Source organism: Ursus arctos, unplaced genomic scaffold (assembly GCF_023065955.2).
Source record: "Ursus arctos isolate Adak ecotype North America unplaced genomic scaffold, UrsArc2.0 scaffold_4, whole genome shotgun sequence".
NCBI lineage: Eukaryota > Metazoa > Chordata > Mammalia > Carnivora > Ursidae > Ursus > Ursus arctos.
This window is the reverse complement of record NW_026623056.1, coordinates 15,692,831-15,707,320: the sequence shown is the minus strand read 5'-3', so window position 1 is coordinate 15,707,320 and position 14,490 is coordinate 15,692,831. Positions and strand designations below refer to the sequence as shown.

The following is a 14,490-nucleotide window of genomic DNA, read 5'->3' as shown; positions in this document are numbered from 1 at the left end:
TGTCCTGTGAAGTGAGGGGTTTGGCTTCTATGGTCTCCATGGTTCCAGCCGGCTGTGACATTAGTATCAAAAATCCAGGTTAACAAGAAGATTAGAAGGGGTAGGGGTGGGGTAAGATTATTTGATTTACTAAAGGAATCATCACAAAAATAATACGTTCTTTTGTGGAAGTTTTATGAAACTTCCACATTCAGGTTTTCATTTGAAACAGAAGTACATTAGGCAGCAAGATCTTTCCTGTAGTACCTTGTAACACGTTTAATAAAAATTAAATTCCATGCAGGGTATCAGGAATAGACTGGCTACAAATGTTCTATTGAGGAATTCTTTCTGTGAAAGAACTCCTTCTTTAAAAAAATCTTTTGAACATAGCAGTTTGGAAGTGAGAAGTGTTTTCTGGGGACTTGGAAATTTTCAAGTGAACACGCACTAGACTTGAGTTTCAGGATCACTTACTAGCCTGTGCTCCTGGTTCCCTAGCTAGAGTTTTCTTCCATATCTCATTGATCTGATCTATTTTATTTGGTTTAGGTTTTTTCACCTCAGAGATACTTCAACATTGATCCCAACGCAACCCAAGCCTCTGGGAACTGTGGCTTCCGAAAATCCAACCTTCTCTTGAACTTCCAGGGCGGATTTGTGAATTTCACATTTACGAAGGTGAGGGCTGAGCTCCTTCATACTAACTGGCTCTAGCATCGCTTTCCCTTTCCCTCACCCTGGGGCCCAGTGGTGCAACCCCACACTTCACTTCAAGTTCCAAAGGAAACAGATCTCAGAGGCTTTTGAGATATTCCCTGATAAGAATGAAGGGCATGGAGATGGAGAGGAGGGAAGTGTCGACATCTTATGTTTGCCTCCTAACCCCTTCAGCCTCCTCCATGCAGCCTAAGAAGGGCTTCAGTGCCTCTTAGGGGAGACTTGGCCTTGGGGAACCCAGCCACAGGTGCCCTTTGCAAACCACCCAAAGGAGGAAGTTATACAGATCAACAGACCCATTGAAATTCCCGGTGGTCACACAGAAACAGGATTATTCTCAGACCAAAACCAAATGTCACGATGGGTTCTTTCCAACTGTGGCAGGCAGGATTCAGGGCCTAACTGGGCACTGGGTTCTCCAGACCATATCACAAAAGGGATGGACAACAGAGTGGAGTGGAAAGACTATGGACATGAGGTCAGAGAGTGTTGGCTGAAATTTGACTCTGTCACTTGTTCTTCTTGTGACATCAGGCAAGCAACTTAACCTGTCTGAGCTTTATTTGAACACTTGAGAAATGGGAGAAGGAAATTAAAGATCACCTCTGTAAAGAGCATTGTCCAGTACTTGGAAAGTAGATGTTCAAGAGCCAGTAGCTATGATTACAGTGACTCAAGTGGGTATATGTCTTGGGGATACAACGTTGGTCATCCCACTCTCAAAGGAGAGACTTGTCCCTGCTTCTCCCAAAGTGTGGTTCAAATAGGCCAAGTAAGATCTGGGGAGCAGGTTCTGAGATGACCCTTGCAGCTGGGACTTGGTGTGGGCCTCCTTCCTACTTGTGGAATGTGACCCCTGAAGTTAAAGGGGTTTTGGGTAGCAGAACTTGGAGAGTAATGAGCGTAGACATTGGCGTGAAACAAGTCAAGACTGGCTCTCAGGGGCGCCTGGGTGGCACAGTGGTTAAGCGTCTGCCTTCGGCTCAGGGCGTGATCCCAGCGTTCTGGGATCGAGCCCCACATCAGGCTCCTCTGCTATGAGCCTGCTTCTTCCTCTCCCACTCCCTCTGCTTGTGTTCCCTCTCTCGCTGGCTGTCTCTATCTCTATCGAATAAATAAATAAAATCTTAAAAAAAAAAAAAAAAAGACTGGCTCTCAGCCATAACACTGATTAGCTACATGATCTTGGACTATTTGGGGCATGTTTTCTTGTCTATAAAATGGAAATAATTACTTGGGAGGATCAGAAGTGGTATATGTAAACTGTCTTGCACCATGCTTGGTACATAACAATGTTCAATAAAGGGTGTTGATGTTCTTAACTTAGTGTCGAAGGCTTTATCCTCCTGTGCATACGGTTCTCCTTAAGGTAGAGATGCTCTTGAGAAGTCAGGGGTTTTCTTTCAGTATCAAATGGGAAAAACATATTCTCTCACCCCAGAAGAACATTCTGGAAAGAATATGTGCTCTACTTCTGGACAACCGAGGTTAACCTACAGAGGGGTCAGGAATTCTTTTAAAGTCATGTCAGCAAAAGAGCAGAGGGTACAGGCATAAGTATCTATGCTTTAGTTCAGGGCTTGATCCCACCCAGACTACTGCCTGTGTGAGTAACTGTTGGAAGGAAGGCATTCAACTCCAGGGTTTGTCTGTAGCACGCAGTGGTCATTGCCTTAGGCAGGCCCACAAGCAGGAGTTTCTTTGGCACCTTTCAACGTCTCTTTTTGCTCATTTCCTCTGTCTCCTTTCCAGTGCCTTCAGACTGGATTCTGTTTGATCAAACTCCACCCAAGGGTTGAACCCCTGCCTTTTTGGAAATCTCTGTACCTCCAGAGGTATGGGCAGGAAATGAATACTGAGATAGAACTAGAAGGACCAGCAAGGCCTTTCTCTCTTCACCCACCTTCTGGAAGGAGCAAGGAGAGTCACTCTCCGTGGCCCCAAGTTTGCAATAGCTGCTTTGCCTGAGCCCTGCCAACCAAAGTCACCGTATTCATTTCATTCCCCACCACCAATTCCTCAAGCACCTACCTTAGCTCTACAACAAGAGGGAAGCAAAGAACCTTATAGAGAGTAAAAGTTCCCATCAGCCTTAGTTCTTCAGAAGTTCCACATTTTAAAAGAGAACTTGTGTAAGCTGAAATAGTGACCACAAATTCAAAGATTACAGGGGTTAAGTATAAAACTTAAGGAGAGAAATAGGCCAGTAAAAAATTTTTTCCCTTGAAACAGGTGGTCTTTCTTTTTTATTTTCCCACTTTTGATGAAGACTTCATCTTCCCATTAAGTCTGCGTAAGAAAAACATTGGAGAATGAGATGACAGAGGCAAGCCTCAGAAGAGAGGAGACACGAGGCAGGGGTGGGGAGTGCCTGTCCTCCCTAGAGGGGGCAGCCACTCCTCAGCTCTGGCTGGTGGTGCCAGTGGCTGGGCTGGCATCCCTCCCTGGGGACTGTCACTGTCTTTTATGGTGGACATTCATTCTGGGTGACTGGGTGTACATTCTGAGTGCCTGCTGCCCTACTATGTCCGTTGTTGAATATTTTACATATCACCTCTCTCAGGTGGTCACAAGAAACCAGTGTTGTCAGATCTTCTGACCATTCAAGACAAGGCAGAATTCCAGATCTTTTTTATTTTTAAATGTTGGCAACACATTTTTTTTGAAAACTTGAACAAAGCTGGCCAAACAGAACACAGTTGTAAGCCAGATTTGGTCTGTGGATGCTCTGCCCTAACAGGTGGTCTGTGTGAAATGCATTTAGGCAGGAAAGCCATCCAGTTTCTTCTACAGGAGAAAGGCTTCAGCAATTCTGTCAGCCACTTTTCAAAATGTTGCTACTCTCTAGACCAGTGCTTCTCAGCAGCAACAGTATTCATATTTGGGGCCAGATAAGTCTGTGATGGGGGCTATCTTGTGCCTTGTGGGATACTGAACAGTATCCCTGGCTTCTACCTACTGGATGTCAGTAACAACACCCAGCCCCATTGGTGACAACCCCAAATGTCTCCAGACATTGCCAGATGTCCCCTGGGGGAAAAATCACTCCTGGTCAAGAAGCACCATTCTAGAGAAAAAGAGAGTCTTGGAAAATAGTTTTTGTTAGTTATGACCTCATAAATATTACAAATGAGAACCAGGTTGGAGAATGGTAAGTGGATGCTGGTGAGCAAGCCTGAATTAACAATTTATTAGTAGGAACTTCCTGAGCATCTACCGTGTCCTGAACACTGAGCTGGACATTATGGGAGAAAATAAAGGAAATATAGGCTATAGTTCCAGGTTTCAAATCATGGACAATAATATGTAATTTTTAAAATTGAAATACTGCCAATGACAGAAATGTAAAGAAAAGTCTGCCTCCCAAATTGTCCCTTGACATTGTTCAATGGAGACCTAAATTATCCATGTCATTTCTATGTGACCATGGACAAGTCTCTAGCTCTTTCTGAGCCTGTTCACTCCTCTGTAAGATGGGGCCAACCACCACCTATTTTGTTGGGCTGCTGTCAAGGTGAATCAGGCTAGTGGACATGGCAATCCTGAGTGTGACGTCTGGCCCATAGTGGCTTTAGGAGAGGTGGGTTTCTTGTCTCATTTCTCTTATTTCATTTTTTAAAGAACTGAAAACCTTTCCATGTCAGTGTCTCATTTGATTAAGGTGACAAACCGAAAGTTGTTAAGGCTCTCCAGGTGCAAGACAAATAGACCTCCCTTCCCCCACTCCCCACAACTTCCTTCCTGCTAGGATAGTTTGTCTTAGAACATCTTTCAGTAACTTTGTGTAGTTTATTTTTCCAGTTCAACACTACCCCTGGCTGTCAGGGCGGCTCAAGGCTTCCACCCCTGACTCAAGGATGGGACATGGGAGAAATCATTGGTGGGGGGGACACTGGGCCAGGCAGCGTTCTGGCCAGCCAAGGTCTGGAAAGCGAATGCTGCCCACCGCCCTGGTGTTTACCCAGAGCCTTGCAGGGGTATTTGGAGCGCTTTTAACTTAGAGACTTCAGAGAACTGTCCTCAGTGTTCAAACGCGAATACCCTCAGAGTGCACTATTTAGAGCTTCCCCGGTATGCTGTATTATTTCATGCCCTGTTTTCCCCTATGCTTTCCCCTCGGCCTGGAATGCCCCTCCCACCCCTCAGCCCCTTTTGCATTCATGCTTTAAGATGGCTCGATTATCTTCACCCTGTGAGGTCTCCCCACTGCCCCAGCCCCCACCTCCATCCCAGGTAAAACTGGGAGACTTTCTTCTTTTGGTTTCCTGGCCCTCCATTGGTTGTTCCCGACCTCCATTAATGCACTTATTGCACATTTTGCTGTCTTGAAGGCGTGTCTGTGATTTACTCACAGCGCCCAGTCCTGACTTTGTACATAGTGTATCTTTAGCAAATTGTTTGATGAGGAAATGAATGAATAAAGGAATAAATCTAAATTTCACAGGGACTCTTGGCCAAGCTGCCAAAAAGTAGACCAGCAGCTCTAAAGAAACAGTCTCTTTGGCTTCCCTTTGCTATATACAGAGCAAAGGTTTCTTGACATAGTCACAACAATGCTGAGCAAAAAACGCCTGATTAATGTTGAAGACCAAATCTACATCCTGAACATCTGTGACTATGAAACTCCCACAATGCATTTTGCTGAAGTTAGGACGAGGACCCTGCGCCTCAAGGTCGTTGATATGCCTTCCGGGGCAGGTTGATTGGCTGGTTTGCTCTGGACCTGGGCCTTTGCTAAGGAGGGTGTTTAGGTCCCTTGGGGAATTAGGGCCCCTTTGATGAGCTATTGCCAAGCTCTTAGATACTGGCGATGAGGAGCCACTGTGTCAGCATCTCTGTTGAAGGGTGGGATGGGACTGGTGCAAGTGGTCCGTTCCCATGGACACACTGTAAGAGCTGAAGTACCACAGTTAGCTGTTAGGGGTCCTCAGCCCCTTTTGGCAATGCTGATGGGAACACAAAGGATTTTCACTTTGTTTTCAAGAATCTGGCATGGTAGATCTTTGTCACTTGCCAACCCAAACCCCAAGAAAAACATCTGGCAGAGACTCACTTTGTGGGCATCAAAGGAGAAAGCAGAGACTATAAACTGCATAGTAGGTAATGTTAGTTTCAGAGGTAGAATTTAGTGATACATCAGTTGCATATAACACCCAGTGTTCATTACATCAAGTGCCCTCCTTGATGCCTGTCACCCAATTACCCCATCCCCTGCCCCCCCCCAGCAATCCTGTTTGTTTCCAAGAGTTCAGCATCTTTTACAGTTTGCCTCCCTCTCTGTTTTCCTCTTATTTTATTTTTCCTTCCCTTCCCCTATGTTCATGTGTTTTGTTTCCACATATGAGTGAAATCATATGGTATTTGTCTTTTTTGCTTAGCATGATATCCTCTAGTTCCATCCACATCATTGCAAATGGCAAGATTTCATTTTGTGATGGCTGAGTAATATTCCATTATATGCATATACCCCATCTTCTTTATCCATTCATCTGTCAATGGACATCTGGGCTCTTTCCATAGTTTGGCTATTGTGGACATTGCTGCTATAAACATTGGTGTGCAGGTGCCCCTTCAGATCACTACATTTGTATCCTTTGGGGTAAATACCCAATAGTGCAATGGCTGGGTCATAGGGTAATTCTATTTTTAACTTTTTGAGGAAACTCCATACTGTTTCCAGAGGGGCTACAGCAGCTTACATTCCCATCAGCAGTGTAAGAAGGTTCCCCTTTCTCCACATCCTCGCCAACATCTGTTGTTTCTTGACTTGTTAATTTTAGCCTTTCTCACCGGTGTGAGGTGGTATCTCATTGTGGTTTTGATTTGTATTTCCCTGATGAGAAGTGATGTTGAGCATTTTTTCATGTGTCTGTTGGCCATTTTTATGTCTTCTTTGGAGAAATGTCTGTTCATGTCTTCTGCCCATTTCTTGACTGGATTTTTTGTTATTTTGGGTGTTGAGTTTGAGAAGTTCTTTATAGATTTTAGATACTAGCCCTTTATCAGATATGTCATTTGCAAATATCTTCTCCCAGTCTGTAGGTTGCCTTTTAGTCTTGTTGACTATGTCCTTTGCTGTGCAAAATCTTTTTATCTTGATGAAGTCCTGATAGTTCATTTTTGCTTTTGTTTTAACCAACTGATTTGCTCTGCGACTTTGTTTTTCATTGATGCTGGGAACTGGGAGTTGACAAGCTGTGGCCCCAAACCAAACTCAGGCTGCCAGCAAAAAATGTACAGTCTGCAGCCTAAGAAGGATTTTTACATTTTTAAATGGCTGGTGGTGGTGGAGAAGATTGCATGGCACATGAAAATCATATGAAATTCAAATTTCAGTGTCCATTAATGACTTTTTTTGGAACGTGGCCACACTCGCTTGTGTACATCTTGGTCTATGGCTGCCTCTGTGCTACAATGGCAGAATTGAGTGTCAGCTACACAGAGCCATGAAGCCTAAAATATTTATCATCTGGCTCTTTACATAAACAAACTTGTCAACCCCTTTTATAGAATAAACTTCAGTCCTACTACCATTCAAATTATGCAAATTCTGAACTTCTGAGTCAAAAAATAAATGCTTTGTTCTAATTTAAATAAAAGACAATTTCAGAGTGCCTGGCTGGCTCATTCAGTGGAGTGTGTGACTCTTGATCTCAGGGTTGTGTGTTCGAGCCCCACATTGGGTGTAGAGATTACTTAAAAAGAAAAAGACAATTTTATTTCTATTCTATTATTTCTATTTCTATTCCAAAACTCTACAGAAAAAGTGGGCACAATTGTCTAGATAAGACTCATTTGGTATCAGTAACATAAAGTATACAAAATTTAGAATCTCAAGGAAACCAAACATCTGCCTGCACTTCTGTTTGCGCGAGTTCACCTAACAAATGCTTTTCCTTTATCCTAACCATGGACATAAGCTCAGGCCTGGGAAACATTTGGCTAATAGAAGGAAACCTGGGTGTGGGCTCTGGACTCTGTCCTGTTGCGTCATTAAGGTGAACGCACAGTGGGGCGCCTGGGTGGCTCAGTCAGTTAAGCATCTGCCTTTGGCTCAGGTCATGATCTCAGGGTCCTGGGATCCAGCCCCACTCCAACTCCCTGCTCAGTGAGGAGTCTGCTTCTCCCTCTCCCTCTGCCTCTCTACCTGCTCATGCTCTCCCCCCACCCCCAAATAAATAAAATTTTAAAATCTTACAAAAGGTGACCTCACAGTGAGTGTGAGCACTCTGTCATCCACTTTGGAAGGGCTCACTTTTGGCATTAACCCTATACAGCCCTGGTTCTTGAGGAACAGGAACGGCTCTTCCTATCAGGACCTTCATGAGCATGTGACTTGTGCAGTCAGCTGGGCCCATGCTTGGTTTAAGCTTTGTTGTCACCTCTTGAAATTCTTCAATGATTTTTGAACAAGAAATCCTACATTTTGGTTTTATAGCAGGCCCCACAAATGTTGTAGCTGGCCCTGTTTCCGATAGATGGTTAAATACGGACAACTGCATTTCATGAAATGTGAAAGAAAGCTCTTGCACAACGAATTTTTTTGTCCATACTCACATATCCCATGGAGGAAAATGTAGGGCAGGATCCTGTAGACCAGATTTTGCTTTGTGTCATCTACAAACAATGTGAATTAGAGGTAGATGCTTAACTCCTCTGAGCCTCTTTGTTCTCAGCTACAGATTGGGCTGATAATATGTATTCTGTTTCAGGGGCTGTTGTGAGGATCAAAGGGGGCAATGTAGGTGAAAGCATGCACTTAGTAAACTGTGAAGCCTTTGTAGCAATACAAAGCCTTTCCTTATGTGAAGATAGATCAAGGAGATGCCACAGGAAGGGGAAGATTCTAGGAGGTCCCCTATGGAGCTCGGAGCTGGCCTTACCACTGTTCTCCTGCTGCTCCTTAAAGCTATCTCACACTGCAACCCATGCAATTTCAAAAAACAAAGTCATGCTCATGTCACTATCCTGCTTAAATCTCATCAGTGGATCCTCTCTGCTCTTAGAATAGGGCAGGGGTCTTGTATCAGTGACTTTGGGCCCTGAGGTACAGGTCTCTTACATGCTAAAAAGGACCCCAAATAAAGAATAATCTGAATAAATGGTTTGTGAAAGTGACCGAGGAAGGGCCTGGGTCACAGATGTTCTCTCTAAAACAAATGGATGGTCCAAGCACATTGTTCACCTTGCCTTTGAGACCCAAGACTGAGCACCATGAAGGAAGGATCCACGTCTTATTGTTCGTCCAGGACCTAGAGCAATGTTCGGTCTAGAGTGAATATAAGAGAGGTTAAATTCTAGATGTGGAGACAAGAAGCTGGGGGGGGGGGTCATACCTTCCCCTGTCACCTATTAGGGCTAGGACCTTGGGCAAGTCAGTGAGCCTCTATTTCTTCTCAGAGTGGCTGTGAGGATTACATAAGGCATGGCAGAGAAGTGTCTGCTCCAGTGCCTGGCACAAGGTAAGAAGCCAGCGTGTGGTAGGTGCTGTTCAGTGAGTTATAGGATCTAGAGTTGAGTGTATCAGTAGCAGTTACCTTACTAAAACAGTTTGTATTTTTAGAACCCTTACATTGTGTAGGGAATCATTTCATATACAAATAATACACAAATGGACTTAAATGTAGTCAAGATTATTATTGTTAAATTTCTTTATGACTTGACTTGGAGCTTCTAAAGGTAATTCTATTTCGGATTCTGATTTTCGTTGCTCTTCCGTTTTTTGCACCTCTTACTTGTGGATAGTTCTCTCTTTCTTTTTTTTAAGATTTATTTATTTGAGAGAGAGAGAGAGCATGAGAGGGGGAAGGGTCAGAGGGAGAAGCAGACTCCTGCTGAGCAGGGAGCCGGATGCAGGACTCGATGCCAGGACTGCAGGATCATGACCTGAGCCAAAGGCAGATGCTTAACCTACTGAGCCACCCAGGTGCCCTTGTGGATAGTTTTCTAATGAATGTTTACAAATAACTAAATCGCCTACTTTAAAAAACCCCAAAACCTCCTTTTTCAACTTACCCTTCCATATCTCAATTCAATTCCCTTTAGTGTTTTACACCCTTAGTCTCTCAGGAGGTTATAGAGCTGTTTTGTAATGGTTTGTTTGTTTTGTTTTTCCAAAAGGACAATCCCTGAATAAAATGTGGGACACTGCTTAATATTTCTGAACACAACCTCCTGGGGTCCTCTTCTAGAGAACACCCAGCGATCTCAGAGTAAACCATTTGTTTCCAGAATTCCTCATGGTGGCCCCATCTAACCATTTTGGAGACATGAACCCTTTAATCTATTAAAGCAACTGATACCCTCCCCAGGAAAATGCATGAAAAATTTTGCACGCGGTTTTTCCCAGAGAGCTGCTGAGCCCCATGAAGTCCACCCATGGTAGCCTTAAAGATCAGTGGCTCAGGGTACTTGGGTGGCTCAGCTGGTCAAGCAACCGACTCTTGGTTTCAACTCAGGTTGATCTCACGGTCATGAGATCAATCTTAACATGGAGTCGCTCCACACTCTCTCTCCCTCTGCCCTTCTCCTCTGCTCTTTTTCTCTAAAATCAATCAATCAATCAATCAATCAATCTTTAAATGCCGAAGCTCTTCCTGACTGTAAAGAAAAAAAAAAAAAGATGAATGGTCTCAGTTTGAATCTCTACCCTAAGATATACATTACTAGTAAAAGCATAATGTATACCCCTCCAATCTCTCCACCTTCCAGATGTATATGCATTTTAACAGGAAGAAACTTGGCCCAACTGAAGGGACTTTGGACTGATGGAATATGAATTTTAGGCTCTAGCAACAAATATGCAATAGAGAAATTTGGGACCAGGAGTAAGCCATTACTTATTTATTTATTGCGTGGTGTATTTATTTTTTTGAAGTTTTCAGACACAATTATGGTTCCATACCAACATATCCCCAAATCCCCATATCAAGGATTGAATAGCTGGAATCCTGCCTAAACAAACTTTGTAAAGCAGGATCATAAGCACAAAAACTGATGGCTCAAAGGTTAACACACTGCTGTTTTGCAGGATGAAAACTCGTATTATATCAATGAAGTGAGAGCCTATTTGACAGTCTCAAATCCAGGTAAGTAGTTAGAGAAGGCCACTCCAGCAGCAACGATGCTGTGCCTCTGGTTAGCTCATTTTTCAGCCCATTGAATTTGCTAATCTTTGATGCAGCTTTGGAGAAACAGACTGAGAGAGTAACCAGGAGAATGCACTCCATCTTGGCATGCTTCCATTCGCTCATCTGCTCATGAAGGAGGCTGGACTACATTATGTCAGAGATCATCATCAGCAACTCTGAAGAGTTTAGTGACTTTGGGAAAGATTTGCTAGTGATGGTGCAGTTTCTTCTGTACTCTTGGAATCATGCCTTCATTCTACAAAAATGGGGTCAGTGCCAGCGAGGTGCCAAGCCCTGTAAGAGGCAGTAGAAATCCATATTAGCCAAACATATGATCCCTGCTGTCCTGGAGCTTACGTTCTAGAAGTGGGGAGAGGACCGTAAACAGACACATTAAATTATAGTAGACAGTTAAGTAGTATTAAGTTCTATGAGCAAAGCGGGAATGGGGGTGGGAGAGGACTGGAAAGATATTTTTAGGTAGGGCCTTTGGGAAGCCCTCAGGGTCTCTCTGAAGGGGTGAGACTCAAGCAGAGAGATATCCCCATTTGGAGGCATCTGGGCCTGGGGAAGCTTTTTTCAGGTGGCAGGTAGAACAGATACGCAAGTCCTTAGAAGTGAACATGTGCGTGTGTTCAGGGAGTGGCGAGCGCCACTTGTGCCTGAGAGAGAGAGCAGAGCAACAGATCAGGTCTGACGCATGTCCAGCCAGAGCATGTAGGGCTTCCGGGTAAGGCAAGGTGAGGACTTTGGATTTGAGTTTAAAGCGTAAAAGGATGCCATTGGAAGGGTTATGTAGGGAAATGGTAGATCAGATTTACACTGATAAAGATTCAGTTTGGTTGCTATATAGAGAATGGCCCACAGTGGGGCCAGTCGAGAGAACTGCCGTAAGGTTCCCATCCAGAAAAGGAATGCTCCCAGTCAAGTCGGTGGGAATTGCTCAGAGGGCTCAAACATTTCTCTGGAAAGCCCAGACTTCGATAACAAACCATTGCTGGGCACCCCCTCTGTGCCGGGTACTGTACCAAGAATTTTCATGTCTATTTCCCCCTTTTTAAAATTCTATCTTTTGACGGGCTTAAGCTTATCTTATTAAGGAACCTATACTAAAGAAATTTGACAAGAAATGAAAATGTGGAGAAATGTCTATCTAAAACATAAGATATATTTTATTGATATTGTTCAAGAGGATGTTGACCATGATTATTGGCTGAAAGTAAGTAAGATGTCATAGTTGACAACTCATTTTCATACATAGTACCTCACTTAGATATGTGTACTCTAGAGGCTGGGGAATAAATATTGAGAATGCTAACACAAATTAGCTGATGTTATCACAAGGCATGGACTACATTTGAGCCAGGAGAAAGGTAGTAGTGTCTCAAGAGGCAGGGGAAGGCAAAGTCAGACCAGAAGCTAAGTTAGAGGCTGAGAAAGGGGATAAAACAATTCTAGGTCCCAAAAATCCAGGCTCAGCCGTGGCAGGAGGAGCTGTAGGAGCCACGGTGGTGGTCATTTGCACGTCAGTGGTGGCAGTGGCAGTATTAGTGACAGTAGTTAGTTGTAATTATAGTGGTAATGACCATTGTAACGTTAGTGGGAGTGACTGTAGCGGACTACCCTGGGATATAACACGTGCTGTAGTGGTCTACATGGATAATTCAGTGCATGATGTAGGACATTTGCATGTACATATGCAAGAGTCTACAGTAAATTGTACAGTGATGGGCAGGAAACACAATAGTGTCGTGGTTAGGATAGCAGGCTCTGGAGTGAGATTGCTTGAGTTCAAATACCACTTACTAGCTGCAGGCTTTAGGCAAATGTTTTCAATTCTCTGACTCTCCATTTCCTTGTCTGTAAAATGGAAACAGCAGAACCAATCTTAAAAGATTGTATGAAAATTAAACAGGACAGGGGCGCCTGGGTGGCTCAGTCGGTTAAGCGGCTGCCTTCAGCTCAGGTCACGATCCCAGGGTCCTGGGATCAAGGCCCACATCGGGCTCCCTGGGGAGTCTGCTTCTCCCTCCGACCCTCCCCCCTCTTATGCTCTCTCTCTGTCTCAAATAAATAAATTAAGAAAAAAAGAATTAAACAGGACAGTGCATGCAGAGTACTTGCGTGGCTCCTGGCACATAGCAAGCTGACCCTTAATGTGGAAGGCTACCTTAGACACAGGCAAACACACCCACAGAGGCAGGAAAGGAGGGAGACTTTCAAGCTCCCCCATTAACAGCCCATGGGTGTTCCTTTCAGGCACAACTTTGGTGAATTCACAAAGGTCCATAGTCTGGTCCTCAATCGTGGGAGCTGTCAGCACCCCCTTTGTATTCTGTCTCTTCAAGGAGACACTTAAACCAAGGTCATGAAACTGATGTATAAAATCCAAATGCAAACGTGTGCGTTTATCGGGCAACTATTTCTTACAGTAATTGCCAAGGGGACTAGACAGCAGCGTCCCCTGGCCAGTGAACTTTCTCCCATTCAATAAGCCAAAGTATAATCAGAAGGGTGTTGCGTGAATGTAGAATTAGAGCAAATGGAGTTAATTATACGATGAAAATGTTTAACCCCATCTGCCTTGAAGCGTATGCTTCCCTAAAAAGGCTATACCTCTCATAAAACAGTACCAGTCCTTGAGCAGGTCTCTCTCTCCCCAACGGCACTCAGGTGGGCAGAGATGAGCCTCTCCCTTCTCTGGGTTCCCATGGATTAACTTGTCCTTCTGCTATCTTAACACAGTCTGGTACCATGCAGATGTTCTACGTGGTGACTGCGTATGTCTGTTCTGATTGATTAAGGGTTCATGTGACTGTCACAGAGAGCAACCCTACTTCTCTCTTTTCTGAGGTTCTTGTGGGCATTTCTCTGTAGTTCCCAAGCCCTGAAGATAGTCCCCACCCACTCTGCTCCAAATGAAACAAGACAGCTGAAGAAAAAGTTCCTAAAAGTTCTCATTTCAATGTTATCACATTCTCACTTAGGTGAGTTTGCCCCCATCTACTTTATAATACCAGAAAAAAGTCCCCGGGGAGCACCGAGAGTGGGTCTTCATTAAGAGAAGGCAGACCTCGTTAAAGCCACATCTAAAGGAAGGCCATTCAACTGCACATGGGCCACCCAGTAACAGCTGATCCTCAATGGATATATGCCAACAAGTGTCTATATTTCATCCTTCTGTTCTCAGAGACAGTTTACCAAGGAACGAAAAGTTCTGTGGTGATGTTTGAGACTGTGGTTGGGCATTCCTTCAAATGTGTGAGTGAACAGAGCATCCAGCTGTCAACCCGGCTTCAGCTGAAAACAATGAATGTCCAATATCAAGCCTTTGATTTCGAGGATGACCACTTTGGAAATGGTAAGTCAAGCCTTGATCATGTCGCAAACATAAACTTCAGAGACCCAAGGGTAGTTTCAAGTTGTTTTCTGTGTGTGCAACTGTCAAAAGGGACAAGAATCCCATGAGCTTCCTACAACAGTGTGATTCCCCGAAGCGTTTAGGGCCAAATTTCTCTGGCCAACTTTCCCTCCTGCCTTTCCTTTGAGTCAATACCAACCTCAAAATTTGGACACTTTAATCCGTTCAAGTCCACCACTCTCCCACAGCAGGATACATTCTCCTTGTATGACCACAATACATAGTCTGACTCCTCAAATA

General features: G+C 44.1%; 1 protein-coding gene across 3 annotated transcripts in view; it reads left to right on the top strand.

Moving 5' to 3' along the window:
* LAMP3 (lysosomal associated membrane protein 3) overlaps positions 1–14,490 on the top strand; it is a 34,300-nt gene that overhangs the window by 7,754 nt on the left and 12,056 nt on the right. For all 3 annotated transcript variants that reach the window (XM_026497886.4, XM_057306644.1, XM_057306643.1), the window contains exons 3-5: positions 532–660; positions 10,730–10,787; positions 14,020–14,190. In XM_026497886.4, the coding sequence (XP_026353671.2) occupies positions 532–660; positions 10,730–10,787; positions 14,020–14,190 (358 nt within the window). The remainder of the gene's footprint in view (positions 1–531; positions 661–10,729; positions 10,788–14,019; positions 14,191–14,490) is intronic.